This window comes from Sebastes umbrosus, chromosome 7, assembly GCF_015220745.1.
Source record: "Sebastes umbrosus isolate fSebUmb1 chromosome 7, fSebUmb1.pri, whole genome shotgun sequence".
NCBI lineage: Eukaryota > Metazoa > Chordata > Actinopteri > Perciformes > Sebastidae > Sebastes > Sebastes umbrosus.
The window spans coordinates 30,569,538-30,583,791 of NC_051275.1; the positions used below are offsets into that span (position 1 = coordinate 30,569,538).

At 42.8% G+C, this 14,254-nt stretch overlaps 1 protein-coding gene across 1 annotated transcript; it reads left to right on the forward strand.

The window, feature by feature from the left end:
* Window positions 1–1,242: 1,242 nt before the first annotated feature.
* sgpp2 (sphingosine-1-phosphate phosphatase 2) lies at window positions 1,243–13,963 on the forward strand. The gene is made up of 5 exons (XM_037774463.1): window positions 1,243–1,607; window positions 3,358–3,519; window positions 10,152–10,331; window positions 12,381–12,470; window positions 13,155–13,963. The coding sequence occupies exons 1-5, from the start codon at window positions 1,407–1,409 to the stop codon at window positions 13,698–13,700; spliced, it is 1,179 nt and encodes a 392-aa protein (XP_037630391.1). The 5' UTR covers window positions 1,243–1,406; the 3' UTR covers window positions 13,701–13,963.
* The last annotated feature ends 291 nt before the right edge of the window (window positions 13,964–14,254 follow it).

The following is a 14,254-nucleotide window of genomic DNA, read 5'->3' on the forward strand; positions in this document are numbered from 1 at the left end:
GGTTAACTAACGATCCAAACTTACGCTAAATCTGGCCATTTTCAAAGGGGTCCCTTGACCTCTGACCTCAAGATATGTGACTGAAAATGGGTTCTATGGGTACCAACAAGCCTCTCCTTTACAGACATGCCCACTTTATGATAATCACATGCAGTTTGGGGCAAGTCATAGTCAAGTCAGCACACTGACACACTGACAGCTGTTGTTGCTTGTTGGGCTGCAGTTTGCCATGTTATGATTTGAGCATATTTTTTATGCTAAATGCAGTACCTGTGAGGGTTTCTGGACAATATGTGTCATTGTATTTTGTTGTTAATTGATTTCCAATAATAAATATATATAGTACATACATTTGCATACAGCAGCACATTTTCTCACTCCCATGTTGATAAGAGTATCAAATACTTGACAAATCTCCCTTTAAAGGGACTGTTTGTAACTTTTTACACGTATAAATCTACCGGGTCGGGAGATTCTCCGGTGCTGCAGCTCCTCCAGAACAACAGAGGTTTACCCGTGTCTTGTGAAGTGACGGGGCTCCGCAACGAGTTACGTTACCGTCTCCGACCGGGTGCCGGAGTCTCCCTGTTCACTCCGGCCGCGGTCGGAGACGACAACGTTGCTCGCTGCGGAGCCCCGGAGGCTGAGGCAGCGGGGCTGAGGCAGGAAAAGCCAACACTAGGATCAGCAGTGATTCATGGAGAGACCTTCGTCTGGTCAGCTAACATTACTGCCAAGCAGATGAAATATAGAGTGATATTGTGGGTTTTAGCTGATGTGTGTCGCCTCACTGTGTTGAGCGATGCTCGTTCATGTCTATGAAGCGAGCCCGACGCTGACTTTCGTTGACTTAACGGCTACAGGTGTCGCTGTTAACAAGCATTTCTGAAAGTTACAAATAGTCCCTTTAAGGTACATTTTGAACACACAAAAATGTGATTAATTTGCTATTAAGTATGGACAATCATGCAATTAATCGTGATTAAATATTTTAGATTGACAGTTCTAATTTCTACGTCATGATAAACAATATAATTGAATCACACATTATCCTGTTGTCTTCCACTGAGCTACTTACTTTATAGCCTTTATAGCCTTTATAGCCTTTATACACCTAGTTCTCAGCTATGTAATGGATAATAAAGCTTCCTTCTGATTGTTGTTTGTGAAAACAGTTGAACCATCCCAGTATAAAGGTCGGACAAACTACCTGAGACGACCTGTTCAGCCCCCCCCCCCCCCCTCTATAGCCACGCCCACCTGCGCTCACCTGCCGCACCTGTCCAGAGCTTTGCTACCTGCCTGTACTGGCAAATATCAACCTTTTCATTACACCTCTCCTGCTCAGTAAATCCACATCCGCCTGCTGCTGCTGTACTTGTGTCTCTTTTCACCTGACATGCTGGATGGAGCTCCTGGCTTACCTGCATGACTCGGAGCTCGTGGCCCGGTTCCAGAGACGATGCGGACTCTTCCTGGTCCAAACCGAGCATCACGATGGATCCCCGGTCCACGCCGACGAACCACGTGGACATGTGAAGGGAAGATGGGACCACCAGGATAAGAACTCCAACTACAAATACAAGGAGAATGGATGTGCCATTAGTGTAAGTCTTTTTCTGCAAAACATGTGGTCTAAACCATAAACAACTTAATGTTAATTCAAAACAGATTGTCTATGGAGTGTGTGAGATTAATTTAAAAGGAATACAAGTGTTGGTTTTATAGCTCTTGGAATTAGAATCAAATTCTTGAAACCTAGAAAGAGTTACACACACAACAGGTTTACCAGAGTAAATAACATAGTAGGCCCTATTTAAATATCATGCAAACGAAACTGTGACTGGCTTTTCTCGTTTGTCTGGGTGTCTAGGTCAGCCACCAGATCTGCAAAATGACAAGCTGTCTGTGTGTGGTGGTGTTGTTTACATTCTTCTGTCTCCCTTTTACAATTTATTTAAGCTTATTAACAAGGTGAAGATGAACACAGTCACTTTCTGACTTACAGCAGATGTTTTGGATCCTTTGATAATGTGCAGTAAATAGATAGATAGATAGATAGATAGATAGATAGATAGATAGATAGATAGTAACTTTATTGATCCCGAGGGAAATTCAAGTTTCCACCATCACAGTTCCATAGTGCAAAACATGTTGGTAAAAAGGCAGTACAAAAAGTTAGTAGTACAAGGTACAAAAAAATATACCAGATATAAAAATACAAGGAGATGAAGAAAACTGTTAAAACTGAATATAGTGCAGGGTAACAGCTGTGATACATGACTATTAAAAAAAGTGAATATAGTGCAGAAGAGACTGTTAAAAATGAGTACAGTGCATTATTATCTGTCCTCCTTTGCAGCTCCTCTAGGGCGGTGTTCAGCATAGGCATTGTTTTATTTATTTATTAATCTACAAAGAGCAATATGCATTAGTTGTTTAAATGCTTACAAAGCTCTAATAGCTGCAAAAATAATCCTATATAACAGGAACAAAGAGCAAATCTAAACTGTGCAAGTTTGGTGTAAGCCCCCCTTAGTTACTGTTGCTAAGGGCTAGCTCTTTAACTAGTTAGTTAGCTAGCTAACTTAAGATGCTACTATACAATGGAATTTGTCCTAAAGACTGTGACACCATTATAAATATTGTATATTTGTGACATCACGAATGGGCAGAAATCCTGACAGTTTGTTTCAAATGCAGAGTTTCTGAATACGGGCTGTGTGTATAATTAATTAATTTATTTTACCTTTATTTAACCACCAGTAAAGACTCATGAGATTAAAAATCTCTTTTTCAAGAGTGTCCTGGCTAAGATAGATAGCAGCACAGTTACTAGGTTGCAGACAAAAAACATAACATAACAATTTAAAATGAAGACAAAGAGCAAATTACAGAATCCTAATAATCTAAAGCCAGATGTGCTTCCTTCCAAGTCTTTTAGAAGCACTTTAAAGACATTCAGTGAGACCAGCTGTCGAAGATTCAGGCAATTTTATAGCTGATTCCAAGTAGAGGGAGCAGCATACACGAATGCCCTTTTCCCCAGTTCAGTACGCACTTTGGGGACAGTTAATAGGATTAAGTCCTGGGAGCAAAGACAGTAACTTCCCTTACTTTTTTGAAGGATGTAGATCTGTAGGAAAGATAGAAGCAGACCAAGAAGCTGCTTCAAATAATGAAAATGATGAAATATGATGTAAAGAAGCTGTGAAAAAGGTAACAGGTGTGTAGCCAACATAGGGTGTGGCTGCAGTGTCGTCTGGTAGATCAAATCTGATCTGATACCACTCCAGGAACATCTTTAGGCACCTGGTCACATCATATTTTGTGTTCATCTGTGTTTATTCCCTGCAGGGCAGCAGCAGGCCTAAGTATGAGGTGAGGAACTGGCTGTTACACTTCCTCTTCCTGCTCTCGGCAGGCCTGGGGCACGAAGTGTTCTACATCACCTGTCTGCCTTGCATACACTGGAACCTGGACCCATTCCTGTGCCGACGCCTCGTCAACATGTGGACCGTAAGTCACAGCTAGAGAGAAAATGTGTTGTTTTGTGTACTTCAGTCTTCTTCAGTCCGATGCCCGCTCTCTCCACAATGCCACCTCTCTTCTCTCTTCTCTTCATGTCCCTCTCTTCACCTTTCAACCTCCTTTCATCCGTCTCCCCCTTCCAGTGACCTGTCTCTGACACCACCATGTTCATATATCCCCAGGCCAGGGGGCCACTGGGGCCAGCCTGACCGGGGCCCTTGACATGGCGAGAGGCCACACATGGGGGCACATTAGTGGGAAAAGACTGCTAGAATCTGCCCTTTTAGATGTTTATTCTGACAGAATCCAGCACATTGCGACAAGAGAGCCTGAAAACATGTCAACTGTGATCCCAGAAGGAGCGTATTTGACACTTCTAGAGACAGCCATACACCCTCGCTGCTGCTCTGTGTGTGATGGGCAGTGTGTTTTTGTGCCCTTTGTGTCCCCGCCCCGAGCGCTTGGTGGGTGCCCTGTGTCTGAACCCCTTGTTTGGCCCCCCAGGGGAAGAGACACCATTCTTCTGGCATCCTGGCTTCACCAGGCCCCTGTTTGAACTCCTTTCAAACGCACATAAACACCAACACACACACATGCTCGCGCTCCCCGCCTCGCCTGCTAAACACACTCATTGCCCTCCCTCTAGTTAGACATTACCAGCTTTACTCTGTGTTCTCCTCCCCCTAGTCTACCAGCAGAGTGTTTTATTGGCCTCATCAGCGCTCTGAGCTTTCTCTCTCTGGACCGAACATTTGGTCTGTCAGCCCTCGGGGCGCATCACCCCGCACTCCTAACTTCTAACAGCACCCTGCCATTGTGCTGGTGGGAGTTATCTAAGGTTCACGGAGGGCTGTGCACTCTCTCTCTCTCTCCTCTCTGTCTCTGTGTCACACGCAAAACTGGCAACTCACGCCAACATTTGAAGTGCACCCATGCAAATTAAGACTTGTATGCATGAGCAAATACATTACAGGCCCATGACTGAAGAACACACACTCATTATACACACATGTCCCCTACTACTCCCTGTTGGCTTTACTTACAGGGTGACTTTGGTTGACTTAGAAAACAATAACTGTCATTAACCATATGGTCATGAATTACCTTGCCATGTTGTATGGTATTACTGTAGCATAGCGTTATGCAAATCGTGCACCTACTGTGCTGTTTGGAATATAAAAAAACTCAAGTTGTACATAGAGGGCATACGCTATGATGTGGATAACTGAGGAAATGAACTGCATGGCAGACGATGGTCACACTCAATGACAAAAACTCACTTTATTCCCAGAAGACAAACTTTTTCAGCTATATGGCCTCGGCCCTGATCAGCCATCAGTGATGAAGGCCGGACATCAGAATATGTACGTCTGTGAATAAAAAAGACTTTGTCAGACAGTCTGATCCTGTCCTGTCATCACTACAACAAAACTGTGCTCACTGTTGTTTGTACTGGCATAATAATTACACTTTTCTATTTTTATGTTGTGTTTTCGGGTTGTCCGTCCGTCCATCTGTACGTATACATACATATGTACATCCGTCCCATTCTCGTGAACACGATATCTCAGGAACGCCTTGGGCGAATTTCTAAAAATTTGGCACAAACATCCACTTCGACTCAAGGATGAACTGATTAGATTTGGTTGTCAAAGGTCACTGTGACCTCACAAAAAACGTCTTTGGCCATAACTCAAGAATTTATCTGCTAATTATGACAATTTGACACAAATGTCTAACAGGATAAAAATGATGAAGTGATGACATTTTGGACAGATATGGATGTAAGCAACTCCTGGTTGGTGGAGGCTAATGCTGCCTTCAAATGAAACTCGTGAGCTTGTGTTTACAACATGGGAAGTCGTGTACACGATATGCTTGGCATTCAAGTTGTGAGAACACCGCTACTAAGCAACGGCAATATTAACGTTACTGTTGGCGTCTAGAAGCTACAGAGGCTAACGATTTAGCAAGCTAGCAAGAGGGTAACATAATGTAGTAAATGCAAAGGCATAATGAGGACAAAGATGAGGTCGTTGGGAATATCAACATTTTCCTCAGACATATTATAAAATTATGAAGAAAAACAATATACGACTAAAATTGCAATATATTCACTTATTATTTACCAAAAGATGAACTTTCATGGCCTCCGCCATTTCTGACAACGTCAACAAACACGTCACAACTCAGAGCTTTCAGAAACTTTACACATACAAGGTCATGAACACCATAAGAAGGAGGGGGGGGGGCGTTCATTTTGCATTCATGCTCCAAAAATCATCAAAGTGGTGTTCGTTCGTGAAGATTATCTTGCTGAACAAAACCTGTAAGTATCATAGACGTTTGTTTGCCACAGAGCTTATTTTATGCAATAATCCAAAAGCCAAAGGGAAAATCCCATTGGCTTATTGTCGAGGAAACCAGGGCGACGCTAACTTCCTGGTTGGTTTACAAAAATACGTCATCCCTACAGCACTCTATTTGGTCATAAACCAAAGTATTGAACAAATGAAATGTTTGACCTGGTAATTAGGAACGACACAGTGCCAAACCCCCATTAAAGTATAAGAAAGTCTACCATGGCAGTAGACTATAGTCTTGTTGTTCTACACATTCAGAGTGCTTGAAAACCATTTGCTGTAAATTAGGTTATTTTTGTTGCGAAGGCCCACTCAGCAAAACAAAAACATTATAAAAGCAATATTCTGAAGGACCCAGAAGAAATTCTCTGTAAATTGCAGAGACCTCGCTGTGGGGATTGGGCATATTGGCTCCACAGTCATATTAAGAAAGAACTCTTACATATCTGAAGAAAGTACTTCTTGGTTCACAAGAGCAGGCAGCAGAATGACTCCCAAAATACCCATCGTACAAATGGACCTCTATTATGTGCTACTGAGGAGCTCTGTAGTCAGTGAAGTCAAACTTCTAGTGGCAGTACTGTTAAAAACTAAAATCTTTATAAAGCAAAATGTGACATTCTCAGATACTGTTTTGTGTGCACAGATAATTTTTATATCACTAAGAGTGTAAATTATTATCACCAGTGTTGGAGAGTAGCTTTCCAACATGTAATTCTATCAGCATGACTTTATTATGCATCAACTAGTAACCAAATCAGGTATTTATCATGTCGCTGTGGAGCAAAAACAAACATCTTGTGTGTTTTCTCCATACAAACAGTGACCTGTAGCCTCTCTTCCCTACACACACACACACACACACACACTCACTCTGATCCACGTGTTGACAGATCAAAGTCCAAAGCTGCACTGGCGGCCTCGATCAATACACTTATTCACGAGAAAACACACACTCAAGCACAACTATCTGTCTGTGTGTGTGTGTCTTGACCTGTCTTTAACTCTTCCCTTACTGTGACCACACTGTCTCTGGGCCAGTTCTTTGATGTGACTCGTACAAAGACACCACTGGTTCATGGTGTGGCTCATGAGGCAGCTGAATATATATAATTGTGTTGATGGTGTGCAGGGGGGGGTGGGGCGAGGGTATCATATCATGCAAGCACTTGAACTGGTGGGCAGATCCATTGTGTGAAGGCAGAGTGGGGGGTGCAGTGTGCACACAGTATGGCTTGTTGTATGAATACACAGTCATGGTGAATGGAGAGGGTCACACGTGCTAAATGTCCTCTGTTTACTGTCCACTTTTGTTCCGTCTGGGTGCATGTGTGTAGGTACAGTATAGCTAGATGTTAATATTGGAGTAATAAACTTTATATTCATGCACCACCAGAGGACAAGGAGAGATGGGAAAGAACGATTTAGCTTTTGGAAAGAACAAGACTAATATTATTGGAAGTTTTAATCTCATTCTCAACCTTATTTATGTTCACTTAGCGTACTCTCTGTATCTCAACCTATATACATCCTTATACATTTGTGGACCCTTTGGTCTGGGGCTGTTTAGGCACCTTAATTGCAAGTTATGGAGCTAGAAACTGGAGCCACCTCAGCAGATGAAAAATTATATTTCCCCTCCCAAAATCCACTAAAACAACAGTTTATTTCAAAACTGCATACAGTAATAACACTAGCTGACCTAAAGGCAAAACACAAGGATTGCATTGGTGTAATATAATTATTGATTGTCTGGTATTTGTCAGTGTGCACAAGCGCAGGCCGCCGGCTAAATGGCCGACTGTGACGCATTCTCTGCCAGCTATTGTATATTGCTATCTGGTTGTCTTTATATTTTTTTTTAGGGCTGTCAAAGTTAACGCGATAATAACTCAAATCTGTTTTAACGCCACTAATTTCTTTAACACGTTAACGCAATTTTTAGGCTGTAGCAGGCTCCGTTTTAGAGCTAGAGTGACAGACATGCCCACTTTATGATAATCGCATGCAGTTTGGGGCAAGTCATAGTCAAGTCTGACACTCTGACAGCTGTTGTTGCCTGTTGGGCTGCAGTTTGCCATGTTATGATTTGAGCACATTTATTTTTTATGCTAAATGCAGTACCTGTGAGGGTTTCTGGACAATATTTATACAATCATTGTTTTATGTTGGTAATTGATTTCCAATAATACATATATACATATATTTGCATAAAGCAGCATATTTGCCCACTCCCATGTTGATAAGAGTATTAAATACTTGACAAATCTCCCTTTAAGGTACATTTCGAACAGATAAAAAATGTGCAATTAATTTGCGATTAATCTCGATTAAATATTTTAATCGATTGACAGCCTAGATTTTTTATATCGGTATTTCCACTGTGTGCCACTGTAAAGGTACTCTTGCAGTGTGTGCAGAATGCAGCATTTTTATTGACAGCCGGCATATTTATTGATTGACACACATACAGACAAATCAGTGTTGAATTCAGTGTTGCATTGTTTATGTTTTTATGTTGGTTTAATGATTGGGACAAAACATGATAAACGTCTTTATAAGTGCTGAAAACAATTATTATTATTATTATTTTAATTGTGGTGAAAACCAGGACAATATGGTGTTTTACAGATATTTGTCAGGACTCGGGACAACCAGCTTGAAAATGGGACAAAACCAGACAAACCGGGACGTCTGGTCACCATATGCAAGGCAGGCTTTATCGCCCAACATCAGTATTCGATCTCACCAATGCTCTTGTGCCTGAATGGGAGAAAATCCCTGCAGCTATAAGCTCCAAAATCTTAACTCCACTCTTAAACCCCATGGTTTTGGAATGAGAGAATGTAATGCTGTCGTGTGCACATATTCTGTGTCCTCCATCTTCTCCTCTTCCTCTCCCTCTCTATCCGTGTGCCTTTTATCTCTGTCCACAAGTTGCTGCACTAACAGCGGGTCAGCAGACTAACTTTTATATCTCATTCGCCATGGTAACAAGCATCTCCTGATTACAGTGTCAGTAGAGATGGTAATAACAACCTCTCTATTCTCTCCCTTAAACACACACATTAGTGTCCTGCTCGCTCCCTGTGCGCTGCCTCCCTGCTCCTCGCTAAGACAGCCATTCATTAAATATACAAGGCAGAGCTTTAAATAAACCTGGAGCGGGAGCAGGCTGCCCCTCCGAGGGCCGCTGGGGAGCTCATGAAAGAGAATAGGCAGCACATTTTGGCAGGACACACACACACACACAATACCTATACACCACACACACACACACACCTTACACTGAGTGTGTCATTCTGTCATGAGCCCTCTGTCTGACCCCGCCGGGTTGAAGACGCCGTGTCAGCAAACCCAGCCGTCTTCGATTCTCAGTTTCTTACAATAGATTTGGTTTCTGTACAACTGCAGCATCTGCACTTTATACCAGGGTGGGTCTCTCCACTCTTGTGCAGTTCTTTTTTTGAGTGGGAATGGTGATTACTTATTTATAAGACTGTGTGGTTAGTTTTAGAGCATGGCCTGATCAGGATTTTGCTTCCTCTTCTCATTATTTTATCATCATCTTCCTCCTCCATCTCTAATTTCTGCTTTTGTGGCCGGCACACTGCAGCACTCTTCTGTAGTCATTTCTGCTATTTAACTGTAATGATGTAATGTCGACATGTTCAGGTTTAGATGATGAATCTATATTGTATGAAGCCAACAATGCTATTTTAGATCTCTGCATTCTTTAAATAAGGTTCAGTGTTGCAGCCAAAAATTCTGTAATGGTTCTTAAAAGCACTACAAAAAAAACAAGGCTATTTTGATGTGTTTCTTTCTTTCTTCATCAGAATCCATGTAGACCAGTGTGAAATCTGATAAAAAAAAATAAGGATTATTTTCATTGTCGATTACTCTGTTTAGTTGTTTGGTCTATAAAATGTCGGAAAATGCTGAAAAATGTCCATCAGTGTTTCCCAAAGTCCAAGATGACGTCCTCAAATGTCTTGTTTTGTCCACAACTCTGCAGTTTAGTGTCATAGAGGAGTAAAGAAACCAGAAAATATTCACATTTAAGAAGCTGGAAGCAGAGAATTTTCACCTTTTGTTCTTAAAAAATAACTCATTCACCGATTAATCGATTATCAAAATAGTTGGCGATTAATTCAATAGTTGATGACTAATCAATTAAACATTGCAGCACTAATAAAAACATGTAATTTTGTATATAATAAAAAGTCATTGACTCGTGTCTCTTTCCTCTCACAGTTGGTGATGTACGTCGGTCAGGCGATGAAAGACGTGCTGAAGCTGCCTCGCCCTCTCTCGCCCCCTGTGGTCAAGCTGGAGACGCGCGTCGATGCCGAATACGGGCTACCGTCCACCCACGCCATGGCCGCCATCACCATCTCCTTCACGGTTTTACTAAGCGCTCCGTCCAGGATACAGGTAAGCATCATGGAGATAAGATTAAATACAGTAAGACAGCACAAAAGTGCTCTTGGCAGTTGTGAGCTACAGTACTTATTCACAAATAGGATATGGCTTTGTAATGTGTAACAAATGTATTATGCGGTTGGAAGCAAGTGAGTCAAAGTCATCGACAAGGAGTCAGTGGATGGTGGAGAATGATCATGGAGACCATTGACATCAAATGCCAATGCGGAAGCTGCAGCTCAGTGGGTAGAACAGGTTGTCCTTTAACCACAAGGTTGGCGGTTTGGTCCCTGTCTCCTACTGTCCGCGAAGTGTCCTTAAGCGAGACAGGTATTTAGTATTTAGAGTAGGGTATTTATTTGTGTATTTTATGTCGTAGAACAAAACGTTGAAATCTCTCCAGCTTGTGTTAACCACAGACCTTATTTCAATCATCTAACTAAAACCCATTGACTTCCAGACGAGGGAACATGAAGTGCTAAGATGCTAACTCATTTCCAGGTCTTACGACTCATTCCTGCAGCACTCTCTAACAATTACTGTACGCTGGTTCTTGATTTGCAACTGTGATAATATTACTGAAACGTGATAGTCAGTGGTTACACTACTCATATGACAAATGATATTACCGCCACTGCTGACTGCAAATGGCGTACTTACACCTCATTAGAGCTATGGAAGGAAAGACCAAGTGGATGTTAAACTGTTACTGTGACGACAGATATCTCATTAGCAGTGCTGTTGGATTTTATGGATTCCTTTTAAGATTAGCGAGGCACCAGTTAGTGTGAAAATCCAAATCAAAGTGTTGAATGCTGGACAGTTTGAGGCAGTGGGAGGCTGTGGACGGCAGCCAGCCTTCTGGTAGCTGAGTGGGATGAAGGGAGTGGCCCCGCTGTCCATCACCGCGTCCCGACTGAGCTGTTGGACAATGGGCAGGGAGGGGCGGGGCCGGCAGTCACCATCAGTCACCATCAGCCACACCCGGCTGCTGTTTGGTCTCCTGATGGACTCGACTGAGTCAATGACTGTCAGTCCACGTCTCCTCCTCCTGACTCTTCCTCCCTTTATCTCTCCCACTCTATTGCAAAGTCAATAAAACACTCAGTGGCTCAATCACAAGCCGTCTTATCAAGCACCGTGTTTTAATGAAGAATTGAGTTCAGTTAGTAGTTTACAGCCTCTGCAGCTGTCAGCCTGATTTGCGGTCACACCACTTCAGCTATTTGCCTTAATCTTCTTCTCAAGGTCAGACAAATCGTCTCAGCCACCCCGAGACACCCCCTGTGTACAGTAGAGCACTTAAATGTGGCTTGAAATTCCTCCAGGATTCCCCTGAAAGAAAAGAGCATGCACAGCTATATAGATGAGTAGCAGGCTGTTGTGGCAGAGGCTCCTGAATAGCCACGAGGCCTCGGGGCAGCTCGGCCGGTTCCCGGAGCAGGTCGGAGGTCACGACAGTCAATCACAGAGTGACCCCCTCCTGTCGCCGGCATCCTTTGTGGCCATTCAGAAAAGAAAAAAAACCTCTCTTCATGAACTACCAGTGAATAGGCTTCCAGCTGCAAAGGACAGGAAAAGACACAGGAAAAAAGGCAAGAGAGGAGGAGAGAAGAGGAGGGGGGGCACAGGAGGGGAGGTGAATGAATACACAAGGCCTCTCTTCTCACTGTTATTGAAATGGAGCGGGGAACAAAACCTGCCGCCGTAGGTAAAGGAGGGAGGGGAGAGAGGATGGAGAGACAGTAGAGGAATAAAGGAGCTGTGAGTTGATGACAGGCAGTACGTCAACCCGGCAGAAAGGACATGTGGCACAGAGAGGACTTAGACGTCGCCATTAAGACGATTGACGAACGAACAATTTGAGAGGAGGAAGGTTAGGAAAAAAAAATACCAAATGACAAACATTCTTGTCTTTTTAGGAATCTGACACAAATATTTCATCTTTTATCGCCCTAATCAGAGAATGGTGTTTGTCTTTGTGTGTGTGAGAGGTATCTACAGTACATATCAGACGCCGGTGTGGTGATGGTGATCTAAGTGTGTGTTTTTGTGTCACAGTTCCAGTTCGAGGTGGGTCTACTGATCGCGCTGACGCTGTCGTCTTTGGTGTGTCTGAGCCGCCTCTACACTGGCATGCACTCAGTTTTGGTGAGATAGTCCCTCCACACACACACACACAGTGTATACTACAGCATAAAACATTCAAGCTCAATGCAGGATTCATAATTCATCTCTGTCTGGTTAAACTGTCTGGCTGAGGTTTTGATCCAGGACTCTTAAATCAGCAGCCACCTTATGCCACCTTCCATTTGATTATCAGGACGCCATAATATTAAGCTATTAAAGCAGTTATTTATCAGGGCGACCTCATCACTGAAATTATGCTTTATGAGGATTTTATTTCCTAAATATACAAAAAATATTTTTGGGAAATGTGTATTCGCTTTCCTGCTGAGCGTTAGATGAGAACTTTAATACTTCTCTCATAGACTTCTATACAATCGGACTTCTTTTTGCAACCAGAGGAGTCGCCCCCTGCTGGCTGTTAGAAAGAATGAAAGTTTAAGGCACTTCAGCATTGGCTTCACTTCTCAGACCCTGAGGTAGGTAGCCCACTGGGTTAAAGCCAGCAGCCGGTTAGCTTAGCTTAGCACCAAGCCTGGAAACAAGGGGAAACAGCTAGCCTGACTCTGTCCGAAGGTAACAAAACCCACCAACCAGCAGCTCTGCAGGTCACTTCTTAACACATATATAAGAGCGGTATCGATACGTGCATTTCGAACAATCGCTTTAAACCTTCTTAGTAAATTATTGTCATCATTCTGCTTTCAGGATGTGATCTGTGGCGCTCTAATCTCAGCCGTCATCATGTTCGTCACCTACCCATTTTGGGAAACCTTCGACCAGTTCCAGCTCACCAGCTACATCTCCCCCGTCGTGGCGTTGTCACTGCCCCTCTTCCTCAGCTACACATACCCAGAGCTGGACCACTACAGCACCACACGGGGGGACACCACCACCATCCTAGGAGCAGGTGCCGGGTCCTCTGTGGGGTACTGGGTGAATCAGCAGCTGGGGCAGACTTTTGACCCCCCGGGGGTGCTACCTGTACCCCTACCCACACTGACGGCTACTGCACTGTCACGAGGTGCTGCACGCCTCCTTGTGGGAGCTGTAGCGTTACTGGTAACTCGACTGGTGGTGAAGACACTGAGCCTGCAGGTGTTGTATTGGTGGCACAGAGTGCCAAAACAAGACGACAGCGCCAGGAGGAGGAGAGAGATCGAAGTGCCGTATAAGTTTGTCACATACACGGCTGTTGGACTCGTCAACTCTATATTAGTCAATAGAGTCTTCATTCTACTGGGACTACTATGACCTACTAACACAAGACTGATGCATCATGATCTGAACTTGCCATTACAATAATGTACCTCATATTTATTTCAATGTGTATCAAATAGGGTTGTAACGATATCGGGCCAATACTGACTCAAATAGTTGGATCAGATATCAGTGACAATGGGGCCAATCTATTCAATTCAATACTGTTTGTATACTTTATACATTATATACTGGAAATTTCAATTCTTGTGAAAGTTTTTACCAATTTGTTGCTGCATAAAAACATTTTCTACCAAGTTGCTGCTGCACGATTTATTATTTTAATCGCTGTCAATCGATTACAATATTTAATTTTAATTAATTGTACATTTTTAATCTGTTCAAAATGTACCTTAAAAGGAGATTTGTCGAGTATTTAATACTCTTATCAACATGGGAGTGGGCAAATATGCTTGCTTAATATAAAAGTACCTCAAAAATCTACTTAAGTACTTGAGTTAATGTACTTAGTTACTTTCCACCACTGTGTAGCAAAGTTTTTAATCATTATTTGAATTGTGGAGTCAAGGCGGTTAACACTGTAGAGT

Excerpts from the sequence above, each read along its gene's own strand:
- sgpp2 (XM_037774463.1), top strand. The coding sequence starts at position 1,407 with ATGGAGCTCCTGGCTTACCTGCATGACTCGGAGCTCGTGGCCCGGTTC. Across the intron at positions 1,608-3,357 it reads AGAATGGATGTGCCATTAGT|GGCAGCAGCAGGCCTAAGTA; the intron begins GTAAGTCTTTTT and ends TATTCCCTGCAG. Across the intron at positions 10,332-12,380 it reads GCGCTCCGTCCAGGATACAG|TTCCAGTTCGAGGTGGGTCT; the intron begins GTAAGCATCATG and ends TTTGTGTCACAG.